This window comes from Beta vulgaris, chromosome 1, assembly GCF_026745355.1.
Source record: "Beta vulgaris subsp. vulgaris cultivar EL10 chromosome 1, EL10.2, whole genome shotgun sequence".
Classification (NCBI taxonomy): domain Eukaryota; kingdom Viridiplantae; phylum Streptophyta; class Magnoliopsida; order Caryophyllales; family Amaranthaceae; genus Beta; species Beta vulgaris.
The window spans coordinates 3,735,321-3,755,578 of record NC_079202.1 but is presented as its reverse complement, the minus strand read 5'-3'; the positions used below and the strand labels follow the sequence as shown (position 1 = coordinate 3,755,578).

General features: G+C 40.0%; 1 protein-coding gene across 7 annotated transcripts; it reads right to left on the bottom strand.

Annotated features, from left to right (window-relative positions):
* Positions 1-6,170: 6,170 nt before the first annotated feature.
* Positions 6,171-10,101, bottom strand: LOC104908072 (uncharacterized). Of its 7 annotated transcripts, XR_007275707.2 has the most exons (5): positions 9,821-10,000; positions 9,579-9,649; positions 9,368-9,444; positions 7,573-9,279; positions 6,171-6,440 (listed from the first exon to the last, which is right to left on the bottom strand). XR_007275707.2 is itself a non-coding variant. In XM_010697141.3 (3 exons), exons 1-3 carry the CDS (start codon positions 9,588-9,590, stop codon positions 6,393-6,395), a joined length of 324 nt encoding a protein of 107 aa, XP_010695443.1. In that variant the 5' UTR covers positions 9,591-10,100; the 3' UTR covers positions 6,171-6,392. The 7 variants fall into 7 exon arrangements, 1 of the variants encoding a protein (XP_010695443.1); XR_008969215.1 differs by having other exon boundaries at positions 7,573-7,625; positions 9,213-9,279; positions 9,368-10,101; XR_008969214.1 differs by having other exon boundaries at positions 7,573-7,625; positions 7,913-9,279; positions 9,368-10,002.
* Between the last annotated feature and the right edge of the window lie 10,157 nt (positions 10,102-20,258).

Sequence of the window (20,258 nt, the reverse complement as noted above, 5' to 3'; positions counted from 1 at the left end):
GACCCTAATAGAATTTGATATTTATATGATGCTTAGCTACCTCTACTGAATAGCTGCACGATACTGGCCCCACTCGACGGTGTAGTGTTTTTCTTATCTTTCCTTATATAGTTTTAGAGGAGCAACTTTTATACCACCGTAGTCAATCCATGATCCGCAAAAGCTATTCCTGGGATAAGAACTACTCATGCTAGAGGATTGTAACCATGTTTTCATGGGCGATCCCCAAAAACATGTTTCTATGCTTGGGTAAGCATAGTCGTCATCAGCACATTTAGGAAGATTCCTAATTTCTAACCTAACATCGCACCCCGCAACATTAAACAAGGTTACGATTATAAATATAAATACGTGTTTAGATCTTCTAGAGTTGTAAAATAATTTTACAAGAGCAATATCAATCATTGAATAAAAAATCAATGACTCATATATTCACTTTTCAAAATTCCCCTATTTTATCTCATCAAAATCCACCCCTTAATTTTTCCCTTCCACTAAAACTCTAGAGAATCCGGACTCCATAAATACGTACTCCTTTCGTTGTTATAACTAGTATTTGGGCCTGGACGACACGTTGTCCAGGGTTGGTATTGTATTTTCGAACTTCATATGTATTTTTTTCCATTCCCACTAAAATATATTAAGGAAAACTCAACATTTAGAAGATACAAATATAATAATGTGGACACTTAAAGTATGGTTAAAAGTTGGTTGAGATGGTAATCGTATCATGTTATAATAACAAGAGGTCACGGGTTCAAATCTTGGTGCAAGCTAGCTAATTTTACTTTTGTTAATTGACATAACGTAAACTATTCACTGTATTCAAAAGGTGGTATGTTCTCTTCTTAATATTGAACTTGAATAGTTGCTTAATATAAGGTTGAGGTGGTGCACTAGTGATATCGCTTCCAATCTGTTATGCCTGAGGTATAGAGATCAAACCTCATAGGACTCATTTAAGTAATTTCCCATATCCCCTCCTCAAGCGAGTCCCCTTCATCTTACCATAAAAAAAGTCTAATTTTAAATTAAAATTAGATGGTCCCTTATAAGATCGGCTCTTTCTACACATAGGTCATAATTTTTTTTTGTTTCTATCTCTTTGCTTTCTTTAATTCCACAATCTCCATCAACATCTTAGTTATTTTAGAATAGATGATGTATGGTAGTATTAAATGGTAAAGCATTAAAGCTCCTATAATACACAAAGTTTACATATTATAGATTCGTACATGAGACGAGGTTACAATATACTTTCTCCGTTCTTTTTATATTGCAATATTTACTATTTTAGATAATTCACATCTATTGCAACAATTCCAATTTTGGTATAAAAAGCAACTTTAATTGAAAATATTGTCTTAATTTATCTTATTAAAACCATCATTAATTACTCACTTTGCCTTATAAAATTGCTTTTATATTCTAAGGATGATTTATCTCCTATTCTAGTTAATTAAAAAATTACTTTTATGCTAAATAACTCAGTTCTAAATCCTTAAAAATTGTGTCCAAACACATTGTTGTAACAGAAAAGAACTAAGGTAGTATTAGTACAACTAAATTTTAATCGGATTGGGACACCTTTTGTTTTTATTACTTATAACCTTCAATTATGAATTTTTTTAGGACATTTTTGGATTCATGCATCCTGGTCATACTTTGTTCTGAAACATTCATAGGAAAGTCGACGTGAGTGGTGACGTTGCGCGGGTGCTTGGACCATTTGTGTTGTCTCGAAAAGCGTCCAAACACCCCATTTGTTCACTTCTCGTGAAACCCAAAATTACCTCACAATGAACGCAGAGATATCCATATATTTGTTCCAAGCCACATGACTCCTTTACAATGGCCTCCCATGGCCATAGGAGGCATCCCGTAGCGTTCAGAGCTCGGGCCTCGGGAAAATCCGAAAGCGTGTATTAACCTTCAATTTTGGCTGTTTTTGCGACATTTTTAGACTTCTCCGGGCCTGGTCATATTTTCTCTCGAAACATTTATAGGAGTGTCGACGTGACTTGTAACATTGCGCATGTACTTGGCACCATTTGCATTGCCTCAAAAAGCCTCTAAACACCCTATATGTTCATTTCTCGTGAAACCCAAAATTGCCTCGAAATGAACGTAAAGGTATCCATATATTCGTTCCAAACCACATGACTCGTTTCCATTGACCTCCCATGTTTGTAGGAAGCATCCTGTGGTGTTCGGAGCTCAGGCCCTGGGAAACTCCGAAAGCGTGTATACAACCTTTAATTTTGGTTGGTTTTGGGACATTTTTGGACTTCTCTGGCCTGATCATATTTTCCCCCGAAACATTCCTAGGAGAGCCAACGTGATTTGTAACGTTACGCGGGTCCTCGGCACAATTTAGATTGCCTCGAAAAGCCTCTAACACCCCATTTGTTCGTTTCTTGTGAAACCTAAAATTGCCTCAAAATAAACGTAAAGGAATCCATATATTCATTCTAAGCCACATGGCTCCTTTCCAATAACCTCCCATGGCCCTAAGAGGCATCCCGTGGCATTTGGAGCTCGGACCCCGCGAAAGTCCGAAAGCGTGTATTATAACCTTCAATTTTGGCTGGTTTTGAGACATTATTTGACTTCTCAGGGATTGGTCATATTTTCTCCCGAAACATTCCTAGTAGTGTAGACGTGACTTGTAACGTTATGCGGGTGTTTGGCACCATTAGTGTTGCCTCGAAAAACAAATAAACACCCCATTTGTTCATTTCTCGTGAAACCCAAAATTACCTCAAAATGAACGTAAAAGCATCTATATATTTATTAAAAGCCACTTGATTCCTTTCCAATGACCAAACACGTCCTTAGGAGGCATCCCATGGCGTTCAAAGCTCGGACCCCGAGAAAGTCCAAAAGCGTGTAGTATAACCTTCAATTTTGGCTGTTTTTGGGACATTTCATATTTTCTCCTGAAACGTTCCTTGGAAGGCCGACGTGACTTGTAACGCTGCGCGGGTGCTTGTCAACATTTGTGTTGCTTCGAAAAGACTCTAAACACTCCCATTTGTTCATTTCTCGTGAAACCTAACATTGCCTCGAAATGAACGTAAACCCATCCATATATTCGTTTCAAGTCACATGACTCCTTTCCAATGACATCCCATGGCCCTAGGAGGCAACCTATGGCATTCGGAGCTCTAACCCCAAGAAAGTTAGAAAGCGTGTATAGCTTCAATTTTGACTGTTTTTGAGACATTTTATGACTTCTCCAGGCTTGGTCATATTTTCTATTGAAACATTCCTAGTAGTTTCGACGTGACTTGTAACGTTGCGCGGGTGTTTGACACCATTAGTGTTGCATCGAAACCAATCAACACCCCATTTGTTTATTTCTCGTGAAACCGAAAATTGGCTCAAAATAACGTAAAAACATCTATATATTCATTAAAAGCCACTTGACTCCTTTTCAATGACCTACCATGTTCCTAGAAGGTATCCCATGGCGATCGGAGCTCGAACTCCGAGACAGTCCAAAAGCGTGTAGTATAACCTTCAATTTTGGTTGTTTTGGGGACATTTTATATTTTCTCCCGAAATGTTCCTAGGAAGGCCGACGTGACTTATAACGTTGCGCGAGTCCTTGGCACCATTTGTGTTGCATCGAAAAGACTCTAAACACCCCATTTTTTCATTTCTCGTGAAACCTAAAATTGTTTGGAACATAAAGCCATCCATATATCCGTTTCAAGTTACTTGACTCCTTTCCAATGACATCCCATGATCCTAGGAGGCAACACGTGGCATTCGGAACTCGAGCCCCGAGAAAGTCTGAAAGCGTGTATTATTACCTTCAATTTTGGTTGTTTTTGAGAAATTATTTGACTTCTCTGGGATTGGTCATATTTTCTCCCGAAACATTCCTAGTAGTGTAGACGTGACTTGTAACGTTGCGTGGGTGTTTGGCACCATTAGTGTTGCCTCGAAAAACCAATAAACACCCCATTTGTTCATTTCTCGTGAAACCTAAAATCGCCTTAAAATGAACGTAAAAGCATCAATATATTCATTAAAGCCACTTAACTCCTTTCTAATGACCTACCATGTCCCTAGGAGTTATCCCGTGGCGTTCAGAGCACGAACCCCGAGAAAGTCCGAAAGCGTGAAGTGTAACCTTCAATTTTTGCTGTTTTTGGGAGATTTCATATTTTCTCTCGAAACGTTCCTTGGAAGGCCGACGTAACTTGTAACGTTGCGCGGGTGCTTGTCACCATTTGTGTTGCCTGGAAAAGACTATAAACACCCCATTTGTTCATTTCTCGTGAAACATAAAATTTCCTCGAAATTAACGTAAAGCCATCCATATATTCGTTTCAAGTCACATGACTCCTTTCCAATGACCTCCCATGGCCCTAGGAGGCAACCCGTGGCGTTCATAGCTCAGTTCTGAGAAAGTCCGAAAGCGTGTATTTTACCCTTCAATTTTGGCTGTTTTTGAGACATTTTATGACTTCTCCGGGATAGGTCATATTTTCTCGCGAAACATTCCTAGTAGTTTCGACGTAACTTGTAAAGTTGCGCGGGTGTTTGGCACCACTAGTGTTGCCTTGAAAAACCAATCAACACCCATTTGTTTATTTCTCGTGAAACCCAAAATTGCCTCAAATTGAACGTAAAAGCATTTATATATTCATTAAAAGCCACTTGACTCGTTTCTAATGACCTCCCATGACCCTAGGAGGCAACTCGTGGCATTCGGAGCTCGGTCCCCGAGAAAGTCCGAAAGCGTGTATTTATTACCTTCAATTTTGGCTGTTTTTGAGACATTATTTGACTTCTCAGGGATTGGTCATATTTTATCCCGAAACATTCCTAGTAGTGTAGACGTGACTTGTAACGTTCCGTGGTTGTTTGGCACCATTAGTGTTGCCTAGAAAAACCAATAAACACCCCATTTGTTCATTTCTCGTGAAACCCAAAATCGCCTTAAAATGAACGTAAAAGCATATATATATATTCTTTAAAGCCACTTGACTCCTTTCCAATGACCTACCATGTCCCTTGGAGGTATCCCGTGGCGTTCGGAGCTCGGACCCCGAGAAAGTCCGAAAGCGTGTAGTATAACCTTCAATTTTGGCTATTTTTGGGACAATTCATATTTTTTTCCTGAAATGTTCATGGGAATTATAATATATTATATTTGATCCATATCCAATTAAATAATGGTTATTATTATTAGATGTTTTTTCTAGGCTAAATTCTCGACACTTTTTCGTGTTAAGAGTTATTTTGGCTCTAAAAATTTATTTTTGGAGGTAAAATAATCTTGACGCTAGAATGTGTCTAGAGCATATTGCGCGACGCAAAAAAGCGTTGAGAAACCCAACACAAAACAGCGTCACGCACATTTCAAGACGCAGAAAAGCGTTGAGAAACTCAACACAAAAAAGCGTCACAAGTCATACTGGACGCGTCTCTGCGTTGAGAATCTCAACGCAAGAAAGCGTCGAGAATTCTCCACACCTAAAATCTCGACGCTTTTACAAAGCGTTGAGAATCAATTTCTCAACGCATTTTTCCGTCTAGAATATTGAGGAAAAGCGTTGAGAAAACACTCTTTTTCTAGTATAAGTAGGAATGGCAACGGGTCGGACTTGGACCGGATTATGCATAATCCGACTCCGACCCTACAGAAAGTCGGATTTTAAATCCGAGTCCGACTCCGACTCCGAGATCCGACTTTGAAAATCCGAATCCGACCCGACCTTAAATCCGAACATCCGACTTCGAGATCCGACCCGACTTAAAATCCGGACATCCGACTTAAAATCCGAACATCCGACTCCGAACCTGATCCGACTTATTTTTCTTCCAATTGTTTAATCATTTTTTCTGTGGGAAAAGCCTATATAATACAACTGGCTGAAAGTCGAAGTCGGATTATACATAAATAATACATTACATAAATAAGAAAAAAGGATTGATTGACTCAAAGTCGGAATCGGATTATTTTATGAGATCCGACTCCGACCCTCCTCCGACCCTCCTCCGACTCGGAGTCGGATTTTTTAAATGGAGTCGGAGTCGGATTACCTTTTTGTCGGAGTCAACTCGGATTTTTTCCTTCGGATCGGAGCGGACTAGGGTCGGATTCGGATTGGATTGCCATCCCTAATTATAAGCGATTTTCCAATAAAAAATACTTAAGTAGAAATGACAAATAATATATATATAATAATATATATTAATATCTGTCTTAATTAACTAATGATTAAATACACACTAAAATATTTTGTTTGATCACAAATAAGTCAATTAAATAATGTCTACTATCAACTTCTTAAAACCTTACAAAAAAAAACATAACAAAAGAAATATATCTTTTACAAGACCTTTTCAAATCATTAATAACTTTACGAGTTGTACTAATTTAATGGATCCTTGGCTTCTTTTCCTTCACCATCATCTTGATCCTTGAAAAAAAAACAAAGAATGATATAATAAGTAATCTTATATAATGTGATATATTATAGTGATGGTCAATTATAAAAGATACAAAAAAGTTAGATTAATGACAAAAGAAAAGAATAGGTAACTAGTAAGCAACTTGATTTTGATAATATACTCCATGATAACAAGTTACAATAACTTAAATAGTATATATTGCTCTTAATTTCTCCATATCTATCTTACCTCTTTTTTAAGTTAATAGAAAGTGTGAAATAAAAAAGAGAGAAGAGTGATACACAAAATTATTGTGGAGGATACTATAGATAATATTAAAAGTTTCTCAGTATCATTTGACCTGTAGATACGGTGGATTCAAAAACTAGTCATGTTTATTTGCTTAAATCTTCTCCAACAACAACAACAACGACTTGCTCAGGGCTTTCTTGCCTGTCCGGCGTAAAGCCTTTGGGTCCAATTCTAGTCCAACAAGAAACAAAAAGATTCACTTAAAGGTTTGATGATATTCTAGTCCAACAAGGAGTGCACTGTAAAATTCAAACAGCATATCACAAAGCAATCAGCTTTCTTATGATATCGATGAATTTTGCTCAGGTAAACTTTAGCTATACAAGAGACCGATGAATTAAATATTGCATTTAGAGGTGGTAAACAAGTAGTTCTCCTTGGGATTAGTTCAAATCAAGTGAGTTCCTATTGTATTCGATTTCATGTCTACTGACTTAACTCGAGGTGGGGTCATATATTAATATATTGTCAATCAACTTATTATGATAAGTTCATTAATAGTACTCATCAATTTTCGAATAGTTATGATTTGTATAAAATCTGAGACACGTAACATCAGGATACAGTTTAGGCTTGGGAGTTGGGACGGTCATCAGGTAATCAGGCATGACTGTATGAGTGAGGTTTCACAGGCCATATAGTGATTGGTGTATAAGGAGGAGGATTCAGATCAGTTCTAAATCCTAAAGGGGTATCTTAAGTCTGGGTTCGGACAGTTCAACCTCAAAAAACTGATGAGTTCTGACTTTCTGAGAGTTATGCTCGAGCTACAATAATCTTATTCATGCACTGGTATAGCAGAGGGAACACACACTAGTGACAAGAGAACAAAAGAGGAGTGACACTCACTGTTAAACGAGCAACTTCACCGACTTGCATTCCAAGCACACCTTCATCCCATCCTAGAAAAAGATTACAGAAAACATCAATAACTAGGTTTATGTCTTATTAAGGATAATATAACACAAAATTATGCAGAAGATAACACGGCAATCTATCCCATAAAAAACATTAGCTTTGGAGCAGGAATCAACAAACAGTTTAGACCAATCACATCTGTCAAAGAGCTGATGGACCAGAAACAAATTAAACAAGTTTCAAGATTCAACAGCCTATATCTTATTATGACATATTGCACAGTTGGGTCTTGGGGATACAAAGAGCTTAGCAAGAGAGACAAATTCCTTACAATTCAAGATCAGCCCCAAGCCCTACCTTGAATAATAAATTGCAGGACAAGGTCCAGGACATCTACAGCATTGCACGTGAAGTTTTCCCCAAGCTAGTCAATATGAAGCTTCAATATGATAGCGTATGTACATTAACTCATTAAGATCAATCATGGCTTTTTATAAATCAAGTCGTTAATATCAAAAATAAAGGGGGTGTCTTTAAATCCCTAAATCGTGTACAGTTCATATTGACTAGCTTGGGGGAAACAATACCATGCTACTGGACACTCCATTTCTGCAGAGAAGAAAGTAGAAAATGTTAAGGAGTCTACTGATTTATCTCCCAAAAGCTCTGAAAGGCAGTAGATTATCAAGGTTCGTTGTTACAAAACAGTGGTAATATTGAAGCTGAATGTTCTATGCAAATTTCCGAAGTTAAGGAAAGTTTTGTTGCTGACAATTGTGTTGAGAAACTACTCTATTTCTAGTAGTGTTGGTAATAGTTTCATCCCCTGCATATCAGATCTGTTGTATAAATGTAACATTAAAAGAACAGATGGGCAAAGATAGTGAAGAAAAACATATATAATTTGAATCATGCATTGGCAGATAAAAATTGGTAGCATGAAGACAATAGCAATGGTAAGTGATGAGACAATGAATTAAAAAAATCATAAATGGAAAAAAATTGGCAGATCAAGTATTATTAAACAAAAACTATTGGCAAAACCTTGAATCTTTTAGCTGCACGCTGCTAGCATTAGCTCTAAAATTGCATATCATGCAATCCCATTAAGTTACTGCCATAATAACATAATGGAGAATTTTTCCCCAAGCTTGGCCTTGATTACTTATGATTATTGGGGTTCTCTTTCAGCTCAATCTACTTGACTACTGCCTTTTGGTAGTTAATTTATAAATCCAAATTCAAAGCCATCAACCAAACTTATAAAGGAAGTCTTTTAAGTACACACTTACATATACCCCATTATTAAATATTTTCACCTCTTTCGTTAACTATCTCACCCTTAGTTAACTCATTCCCTCCCACCCCCCTCCCTCTGCCCTCTCCCTCTGTACCCCTATTGCTCCAACTAACATAATCCCCACTCACCAACCTACTTTAACCACCACTAAAGCAACTAAAACCACTGCCCTCTCGCTAAGACAAAGATACAGCCTACCGAAACTATATAACAATTCTTTAAAAATTGATGATACACCAAATACACATACATAAATGTAACAATTAGAGCATAAGAAGCAGTAGAGATGATGAAATTAGAAGGGGAAAAAAAAATAAGTTGATCACTCAACTTTTTGAGAATGGTGTCAAATTTAGTGGTATCAAATGCCGAGCAGTTAAGCTTCTCCACTCCAATACCTATGCAACCATTTTTTCAACAAATGCACTATTATTCATAAAAAAAATGGAAAAAATGAAAATAAAGAGAGAGGATGACCAGAAGTACCTTTGAATGTTCTAAACTCTGATGTATCTTCTGATACCTTGCTAATCTTTGCCAATACCTTCACCTTCTTGTCAACCCTAAAAATCACAATCAAAACAATCAGATGATATGGAAACAGGAGTTTAAAATTCAGATTAAAACGAAAAACCTTAGAAATTGAAGATGCGCCATTAATGGAAATTGAAGAGATTAAAAGAGGAGATAAAGGAACCATTTGGTTCATAAGGCCTAAGGCGGCGGTTGTTTTGTGTGGCTGCTGCCGCTGCTTCAAATCTTTCAAACCTAGATTCGCATAAAACTTTATAGTGTAAGATTTGAACAACTCAGATTAAAATTGCATTAACAATTCTAGATGAGACCTGAATAAATTAAATAATAAAATCCTAAAAAAATTCAAAACTTAAGTAGATTATCATAAAAGCTGGAATTTGAGAACTTAATAAATATCCCTACAGATTGCTCAATCGCAGCTTCTTTTTTCTTCGCCATTGATAATAAACTTCGAGATAGATTTAGTGAGAAGATGAGAAATGATAAATCGGAGAGGGGAAAGTTGAAAGGAGCAGGACGGTTAGGGTTTAGCAAAGCAATTTTTCTCTGTTAAAGGTGAGTAGATTCGACCCACATTGAAAAAAACCGAACACGTGCATGTCATGTGGTTTCTCGACGCGATTTTGAGTTGGGTTCAAGAAAGGACACAATAAAGTGTCGAAAAAACAAGGAAACTGATTTCTCCATTTAACGCTATACCATAGTGTCGAGGATATTGTGTCAAGAAAACACTCTATTTGTTGTAGTGAAAGGCCGACGTGACTTGTAACGTTGCGCGAGTTCTTGGCACCATTTGTGTTGCATCGAAAAGACTCTAAACACCCCATTTGTTCATTTATCACGAAACGTAAAATTGTCTCGAAATGAACGTAAAGCCATCCATATATTCGTTTCAAGTCACATGATTCCTTTTTAATGACCTCCCATTTGCAGCAAGAGGCAACCCATGGCTTCAAAGCTCGGGCCGCGACAAAGATTGAAAGTGTGTATTATGACCCTTAAGTTTGGCTGTTTTTGAGACATTATTTGACTTCTCCGGGATTGGTCATATTTTCTCCCGAAACATTCCTAGTAGTGTAGACGTGACTTGTAACACTGTGCGGGTGTTTGGCATCATAAGTGTTGCCTCGAAAAACCAATAAACACCTCATTTGTTCATTTCTCGTGAAACCCAAAATTGCCTCAAAATGAACGTAAAAGTATCTATATATTCTTTAAAGCCACTTGACTCCTTTCCAATGACCTACCATGTCCCTAGGAGGTATCCCATGGCGTTTGGAGCTCGGACCCCAAGAAAGTCCGAAAGCGTGTAGTATAAGCTTCAATTTTGGCTGTTTTTGGGACATTTCATATTTTCTCCCGAAACGTTCCTTGGAAGGCCGACGTGACTTGTAACGTTTCGCGGCTGCTTGTCACCATTTGTATTGCCTCGAAAAGACTATAAACATCGCATTTGTTCATTTCTCGTGAAACCTAAAATTGCCTTGAAATCCATTCATATATTCGTTTCAAGTAACATGACTTCTTTCCAATGACCGCCCATGGGCCTAGGAGGCAACCCGTGGCATTCGAAACTCAGGCCCGGAGAAAGTCTGAAAGCGTGTATTATACCCTTCAATTTTGGATGTTTTTGAGACATTTTATGACTTATCCTGGATTGGTCATATTTTCTCCCGAAACATTCCTAGTAGTTTCGACGTAACTTGTAACGTTGCGCGGGTGTTTGGCACCACTAGTGGTTCCTCGAAAAACCAATCAACACCCCATTTGTTCATTTTTCGTGAAACCCAAAATTGCCTTTAATTGAACGTAAAAAGCATCTATATATTCATTCAAAGCCACTTGACTCTTTTCCAATGACCTACCATAACCCTAGAAGGTATCCCGTGGCGTTCGGAGCTCGGACTCCGAGGAAGTCCGAAAGCGTGCATTATAACCTTCAATGTTGCCTCTTTTTGAGACATTATTTGACTTCTTGGGTATTGGTCATATTTTCTCGCGACATATTCGTAGTAGTGTAGATGTGACTTGTAACGTTGCGCGGGTGTTTGGCACCATTAGTGTTGCCTCGAAAAACCAATCAACACCCCATTTATTTATTTCTTATGAAACCGAAAATTGCCTCAAAATGAACATATAAAGATCGATATATTCATTAAAAGCCACTTGACTCCTTAGGAGCTATCCCGTGGCGTTCGAAGCTCGGACCCCGAGAAGTCCGAAAGCGTGTAGTATAACCTTCAATTTTGGTTGTTTTTATGACATTTCATATTTTCTCCTGAAACGTTCCTTGGAAGGTCGACGTGATATATAAAGTTGCGCAGCTGCTTGTCTCCATTTCTGTTGCCTCGAAAAAACCCTAAACACCGCATTTGTTCATTTCTCGTAAAACCTAAAATTGCCTCGAAATGAACGTAAAGCCATTCATATATTCGTTTCAAGTCACATGACTCCTTTCCAATGACCTCCCATGCCTCTAGGAGGCAACCCGTGGCATTCGGAGCTCGGGCCGCGATAAAGTCTGAAAGCGTGTATTATGACCTTTAATTTTGGTTGTTTTTGAGACATTATTTGACTTCTCCGGGATTGGTCATATTTTCTCCCGAGACGTTCCTAGTAGTGTAGACGTGACTTGTAACGTTGCGCGAGTGCTTGGCACCATTTGTGTTGCATCGAAAAGTCTCTAAAATCCTAATTTATCATGTCTCGGGAATCCTAAAATTGCCTCGAAATAAACGTAAAAGCATCTATATATTCATTCAAAGCCACTTGACTCCTTTCCAATGACCTACCATGTCCATAGGAGGTATCTCGTGGCGTTCGGAGCTCGGACCCCGAGAAAGCCCGAAAGCGTGTAGTATACCCTTCAATTTTGGTTGTTTTTGAGACATTTTATGACTTTTACGGGTTTCGTCATATTCTCTCCCGAAACATTCCTTGTAGTTTCGACGTGACTTGTAACGTTGCGCGGGTGTTTGGCTCCCTTACTATTCCCTCGAAAAACAAATAAACACCCCATTTGTTCATTTCTCGTGAAACCCAAATTTGCCTCAAAATGAACGTAAAAGCATCTATATATTCATTAAAAGCTACTTGACTCCTTTTCAATGACTTACCATATCCCTAGGAGGTATCCCGTGGCGTTTGGAGCTCGGACCCACGGAACGTCCGAAAGCGTGTAGTATAACCTTCAATTTTGTCTGTTTTTGGGACATTTCATATTTTCTCCCAAAACGTTCCTAGGAGGCCGACGTGACTTGTAACGTTACGCTGCTGCTTTTCACCATTTGTGTTGCCTTGAAAAGACTCTAAAAGGCCCATTTGTTAATTTCTCGTGAAACCTAAAATTGCCTTGAAATGAACGTAAAGCCATCCATATATTCGTTTCAAGTCACATGACTCCTTCCCAATGACCTCCAATGGCACAAGGAGGCAACCCTTAGCGTTCGGAGCTCAGCCCCCGAGAAATTCTGAAAGCGTGTATTATCACCTTCAATTTTGGTTGATTTTTGAGACATTTTTGGACTTCTCCAGGCCGTGTCGACGTGACTTGTAACGTTGCGTTGGTGCTTGGCACCATTTGCATTGCCTTGAAAAGCATCTGAACACCCTATTTGTTCATTTCTCATGAAACCCAAAATTACCTCGAAATGAACGTAAAGGCACGCATATATTCGTTTCAAGCCACATGACTCCTTTCCAATGACCTCCCAAGTCGGTAGGAGACATCCCGTGGCGTCCATAGCTCAGGTCCCGGGAAAGTCCGAAAGCGTGTAGTATAATCTTCAATTTTGGTTGTTTTCGGGACATTTCATATTTTCTCCCGAAACATTCCTTGGAAAGCCGACGTGACTTGTAACGTTGTGCGGCTGGTTGTCACCATTTGTGTTGCCACGAAAAGACTCTAAACACCGCATTTGTTCATTTCTCGTGAAATCTAACATTGCCTTGAAATGTACGTAAAGCCATCCATATGTTTGTTTCAAGTCACACAACTCCTTTCCAATGACCTCCAATGGCCCTAGGAGGCAACCCGTGGCGTTCGGAGCTCAGGCCCGAAGAAGTCTGAAAGCGTGTATTATACCCTTCAATTTTGGCTGTTTTTGAGACATTTTATGACTTTTCCGAAGTTGGTCATATTTTCTCCCGAAACACCCCATTTGTTTATTTCTTATGAAATCGAAACTTGCCCCAATATGAACGTAAAAACATCTATATTGAAATATTCAATAAAAGCCACTTGACTCCTTTCCAATAACCTCCCATGCCCCTAGGAGGCCACCCGTGGCGTTCGGAGCTCAGGCCCGAGAAGTCCGAAAGAGTGTATTATACCCTTCAATTTTGGCTCTTTTTGAGACATTATTTGACTTCTCTGGGATTGGTCATATTTTCACCCGAAATATTCCTAGTAATGTAGACGTGACTTGTAACTTTGCGCGGGTGTTTGGCTTCCTTAGTGTTACCTCGACAAACAAATAAACACCCCATTTGTTTGTTTCTCGTTAAACCCAAATTTGCCTCAAAATGAACGTAAAAACATCTATATATTCATTAAAAGCCACTTGACTCCTTTCCAATGACCTATCATGTCCACAGGAGGTATCCCGTGGCGTTCAGAGCTCGGACGCCGAGAAAGTCCGAAAGCGTGTAATATAACCTTCAATTTTGGCTGTTTTTGGCACATTTAATATTTTCTCCCGAAACGTTCCAAGGAAGGCCGACGTGACTTGTAACGTTGCACGAGTGCTTGGCACCATTTGTGTTGCATCCAAATGACTCTAAACACCTCATTTGTTCATGTCTCGTGAAACCTAAAATTGCCTCGAAATGAACCTAAAAGCATCTATATATTCATTAAAAGCCACTTGACTCCTTTCCAATGACCTACCATGTCCCTAGGATTATCCTGTGGAGTTTGGAGCTCGGACCCCGAGAAAGTCCGAAAGCGTGTAGAATAACCTTCAAATTTGGCTGTTTTTGGGACAATTCATATTTTCTCCTGAAACGTTCCTTGGAAGGCCGACGTGTCTTGAAACGTTGCGCGGCTGCTTGCCACCATTTGTGTTGCCTCGAAAAGACTCTAAACACTGCATTTGTTCATTTCTCGTGGAACCTAAAACTGCCTCGAAATGAACGTAAAGCCATCCATATATTCGTTTCAAGTCACATGACTCCTTTCCAATGACCTCCCATGGCCCTAGGAGGCAACCCGTGGCCTTCGAAGCTCAGGCCTCGAGAAGTTCGAAAGCGTGTATTATACCCTTCAATTTTGGTTGTTTTTGAGATATTTTATGACTTTTCCGGGCTTGGTCATATTTTCTCCCGAAACATTCCTAGTAGTTTCGACGTGACTTGTAACGTTGCGCAGGTGTTTGACACCATTAGTGTTGCCTCGAGAAACCAATCAACACTCCATTTGTTCATTTCTTATGAAACTCAAAATTACCATAAAATGAACGTAAAAGCATCTATACATTCATTAAAAGCCACTTGACTCCTTTCCAATAACCTACCATGTCCTTGGAGGTATCATGTGGCGTTCGGAGCTCGGACCCCGAGAAATTTCGAAAGCGTGTAGTATAACCTTCAATTTTGGTTGTTTTTGGGACATTTCATATTTTCTCCCGATACGTTCCTAGGAAGGCCAACGTGACTTGTAACGTTGCGCCGCTGCTTGTCGCCATTTGTGTTGCCTTGAAAAGACGCTAAAAGGCCCATTTGTTCATTTCTTGTGAAACCTAAAATTGCCTTGAAATGAACGTAAAGCCTCTAAACACCACATATGTTCATTTGTCGTGAAACATAAAGGCATCCACATATTCGTTCCAAGCCACACGACTCCTTTCCGATGACCTCCCATATCTCTTGGCGGCATTCTGTGGTGTTTAGAGCTCGGTCCCCGAGAAAGTCGGAAAGCGTGTATTATAACCTTCAATTTTGGTTGTTTTTGGGACATTTTATGACTCTTCCGGGCTTGGTCATTTTTAATCCCGAAACAATCCTAGTAGTGTCGACGTGACTTGTAACGTTGCGCGAGTGTTTCGCACCATTAGTGTTGCCTCGAAAAACCAATCACCACCCCATTATTCATTTCTCGTGAAACCCAAAATTGCCTTAAAATGTACGTTAAAGCATCTATATATTCATTAAAAGCCACTTGACTACTTTCCAATGACCTACCATGTCCCTAGGAATTATCCCTAGCTCGGACCCCGAGAAAGTCCGAAAGCATGTAGTATAACCTTCAATTTTGGCTGTTTTTGGGACATTTCATATTTTCTCCCGAATGTTCCTAGGAAGGTTGATGTGGCTTGTAACGTTGCGCGGGTGCTTGTCACCATTTGTGTTGCCTCGAAAAGACTTTAAGCACCCCATTTGTTCATTTCTCGTGAAACCTAAAATTGCCTTGAAATGAACGTAAAGCAATCCACATATTCGTTTCAAGTCACATGAATCATTTCCAATGACCTCCCATGGCCCTAGTAGGCCACCCGTGGCGTAAAGAGCTCGGCCCCCGAGAAAGTCCGAAAGCGTGTATTATAACCTTCAATTTTGGCTGTTTTTGAGACATTTTTGGACTTCTCCGGGCCTGGTCATATTTTTTTCCGAAACATTCCTTGGAGTGTCGACGTGACTTGGAACGTTGCGCGGGTGCTTGTCACCATTTGTGTTGCCTCGAAAACACTCTAAACACTCCATTTGTTCATTTCTCGTGAAACCAAAAATTGCCTTGAAATGAACGTAAAGCAATCCACATATTCGTTTCAAGTCACATGAATCCTTTCAATGACCTCCCATGGCCATAGGAGGCCACCCGTGGCGTTCAGAGCTCGGCCCCCGAGAAAGTCCGAAAGCGTGAATTATAACGTTCAATTTTGGCTGTTTTTGAGAAATTTTTGGACTTTTCCGGGCCTGGTCATATTTTTTTCCAAAACATTCCTTGGAGTGTCGACGTGACTTGTAACGTTGCGCGGGTGCTTGGCACCATTTGCATTTCCTCGAAAAGCCTCTGAACACCCTATCTGTTCATTTCTCATGAAACCCAAAATTACCTTGAAATGAACGTAAAGGCATCCATATATTATTTTCAAGCCACATGACTCCTTTCCAATGACCTTCCAAGTCGCTAGGAGGCATCCCGATGCGTCCATAGTTCAGGTCCCGAGAAAGTCCCAAAGCGTGTATTATAACCTTCAATTTTGGCTGTTTTTGTGACATTTTTGGACTTCTACGGGCTGGTCACATTTTCTCCCAAAACGTTCCTAGGAAAGCCTATGTGGCATATAGCGTTGCCAGCATGCATGGCCCCATTTGTGTTTCTTGGAAAAGCGTCTAAGTATCCTATATTTTCATTTGTCTTGAAATGAAAAATTGACATGAATTGAACATAAACGCATCTACATATTCGGTCGAAGACACAGGACTCCTTTCCAATGACCTCCCATATCTCCAGGCGGCATCTTGTGGTGTTCGGAGCTCGGGCACCGAGAAAGTTTGAAAGCGTGTATTATGACCTTTAATTTTGGTTGTTTTTGAGACATTATTTGAATTCTCCGGGATTGGTCATATTTTCTCCCGAGACGTTCCTAGTAGTGTAGACGTGACTTGTACTGTTGCGCGAGTGCTTGGCACCATTTGTGTTGCATCGAAAAGAATCTAAGCACCTAATTTGTTCATGTCTCGGGAAACCTAAAATTGCCTCGAAATGAACGTAAAATCATTTATATATTCATTAAAAGCCACTTAACTCCTTTTCAATGACCTACCATGTCCCTAGGAGGTATCCCATGGCGTTCGTAGCTCGGACACCGAGAAAGTCCGAAAGCATGTAGTATAACCTTCAATTTTGGTTGTATTTGGGACATTTCATATTTTCTTTCGAAACGTTCCTTGGAAGGCCAACTTGATTTGTAACATTGCGCATCTGCTTGGCACCATTTGTGCTGCCTCGAAAAGACTCTAAACACCACATTTGTTCATTTCTCGTGAAACCTAAAATTGCCTCGAAATGAACGTACAGCCATTCATATATTCGTTTTACGTCACATGACTTCTTTCCAATGACCTCACATGGCCCTAGGAGGCAACCCGTGGCGTTCGGAGCACAGACCCCGAGAAGTCTGAAAGCGTGTATTATACCCTTCAATTTTGGCTCTTTTTGAGACATTATATGACTTCTCAGGGATTGGTCATATTTTCTCCTGAAATATTCCTAGTTGTATTGACGTGACTTATAACGTTGCGCGGGTGTTTGGCCCCTTTAGCGTTGCCTCGAAAAACAAATAAACACCCCATTTGTTCATTTCTCGTGAAACCTAAATTTGCCTCAAAATGAACGTAAAAGCATCTATATATTCATTAAAAACCACTTGACTCCTTTCCAATGACCTACCATGTCCCTAGGAGGTATCCCGTGGCGTTCGGAGCTCGGACCCCAAGAAAGTCCGAAAGCGTGTAGTATAACCATCAATTTTTGCGGTTTTTGGGACATTTCATATTTTCTCCTGAAACATTCCTTGGACTGCCGACGTGACTTGTAACGTTGCGCGAGTGCTTGGCGCCATTTGTGTTGCCTCGAAAAAACTCTAAACACCGCATTTCTTCATTTCTCGTGAAACCTAAAATTGCCTCAAAATGAATGTAAAACCATCCATATATTCGTTTCAAGTCACATGACTCCTTTCCAATGACCTCCCATGGCTCTAGGAGGCAACCCTTGGCCTTCGGAACTCCGGCCGCGAGAAAGTCGGAAAGCGTATATTATGACCTTCAATTTTGGCTGTTTTTGAGACATTATTTGACTTCTCCGGGATTGGTCATATGTTCTCCCGAGAAGTTCCTAGTAGTGTAGACATGACTTGTAATGTTGCGCGGGTGCTTGTCACCATTTGTGTTGCCTCGAAAACACTCTAAACACCCCATTTGTTCATTTCTCGTGAAACCAAAAATTGCCTTGAAATGAACGTAAAGCAATCCACATATTCGTTTCAAGTCACATGAATCCTTTTCAATGACCTCCCATGGCCATAGGAGGCCACCCGTGGCGTTCAGAGCTCGGCCCCCGAGAAAGTCCGAAAGCGTGAATTATAACGTTCAATTTTGGCTGTTTTTGAGAAATTTTTGGACTTTTCCGGGCCTGGTCATATTTTTTTCCAAAACATTCCTTGGAGTGTCGACGTGACTTGTAACGTTGCGCGGGTGCTTGGCACCATTTGCATTTCCTCGAAAAGCCTCTGAACACCCTATCTGTTCATTTCTCATGAAACCCAAAATTACCTTGAAATGAACGTAAAGGCATCCTATATTATTTTCAAGCCACATGACTCCTTTCCAATGACCTTCCAAGTCGCTAGGAGGCATCCCAATGCGTCCATAGTTCAGGTCCCGAGAAAGTCCGAAAGCGTGTATTATAACCTTCAATTTTGGCTGTTTTTGTGACATTTTTGGACTTCTACGGGCTGGTCACATTTTCTCCCAAAACGTTCCTAGGAAAGCCGATCTGGCATATAGCGTTGCCAGCATGCATGGGCCCATTTGTGTTTCCAGGAAAAGCCTCTAAATACCCTATATTTTCATTTGTCTTGAAACGAAAAATTGACATGAATTGAACATAAAGGCATCCACATATTCGCTCGAAGACACACGACTCCTTTCCAATGACCTCCCATATCTCCAGGCGGCATCTTGTGGTGTTCAGAGCTCGGGCACCGAGAAAGTCTGAAAGCGTTTATTATGACCTTTAATTTTGGCAGTTTTTGAGACATTATTTGACTTCTCCGGATCGGTCATATTTTCTCCCGAGACGTTGCTAGTAGTGTAGACGTGACTTGTACCGTTGCGCGAGTGCTTTGCACCATTTGTGTTGCATCGAAAAGAATCTAAACACCTAATTTGTTCATGTCTCGGGAAACCTAAAATTGCCTCGAAATGAACGTAAAATCATCTATATATCATTAAAATCCACTTGACTCCTTTCCAATGACCTACCATGTCCCTAGGAGGTATCCCGTGGTGTTCGTAGCTCGGACCCCGAGAAAGTCCGAAAGGATGTAGTATAACCTTCAATTTTGGTTGTATTTGGGACATTTCATATTTTCTCCTAAAGCGTTCCTTGGAAGGCCAACTTGACTTGTAACATTGCGCAGCTGCTTGTCACCATTTGTGTTGCCTCGAAAAGACTCTAAACACCGCATTTGTTCATTTCTCGTGAAACCTAAATTGCCTCGAAATGAACGTAAAGCCATTCATATATTCGTTTTACGTCACATGACTTCTTTCCAATGACCTCACATGGCCCTAGGAGGCAACCCGTGGCGTTCGGAGCTCAGACCCCGAGAAGTCTGAAAGCGTGTATTATACCCTTCAATTTTGGCTCTTTTTGAGACATTATATGACTTCTCAGGGATTGGTCATATTTTCTCCTGAAATATTCCTAGTTGTATTGACGTGACTTATAACGTTGCGCGGGTGTTTGGCTCCTTTAGCGTTGCCTCGAAAAACAAATAAACACCCCATTTGTTCATTTCTCGTGAAACCTAAATTTGCCTCAAAATGAACGTAAAAGCATCTATATATTCATTAAAAACCACTTGACTCCTTTCCAATGACCTACCATGTCCCTAGGAGGTATCCCGTGGCGTTCGGAGCTCGGACCCCAAGAAACTCCGAAAGCGTGTAGTAAATCCTTTAATTTTGGTTGTTTTTGGGACATTTCATATTTTCTCCCGAAAAGTTCCCAGGAAGGCCGACGTGACTTGTAACATTGCGCGAGTGCTTGGCACCATTTGTGTTGCATCGAAAAGACTCCAAACACCTCATTTGTTCACGTCTCGTGAAACCT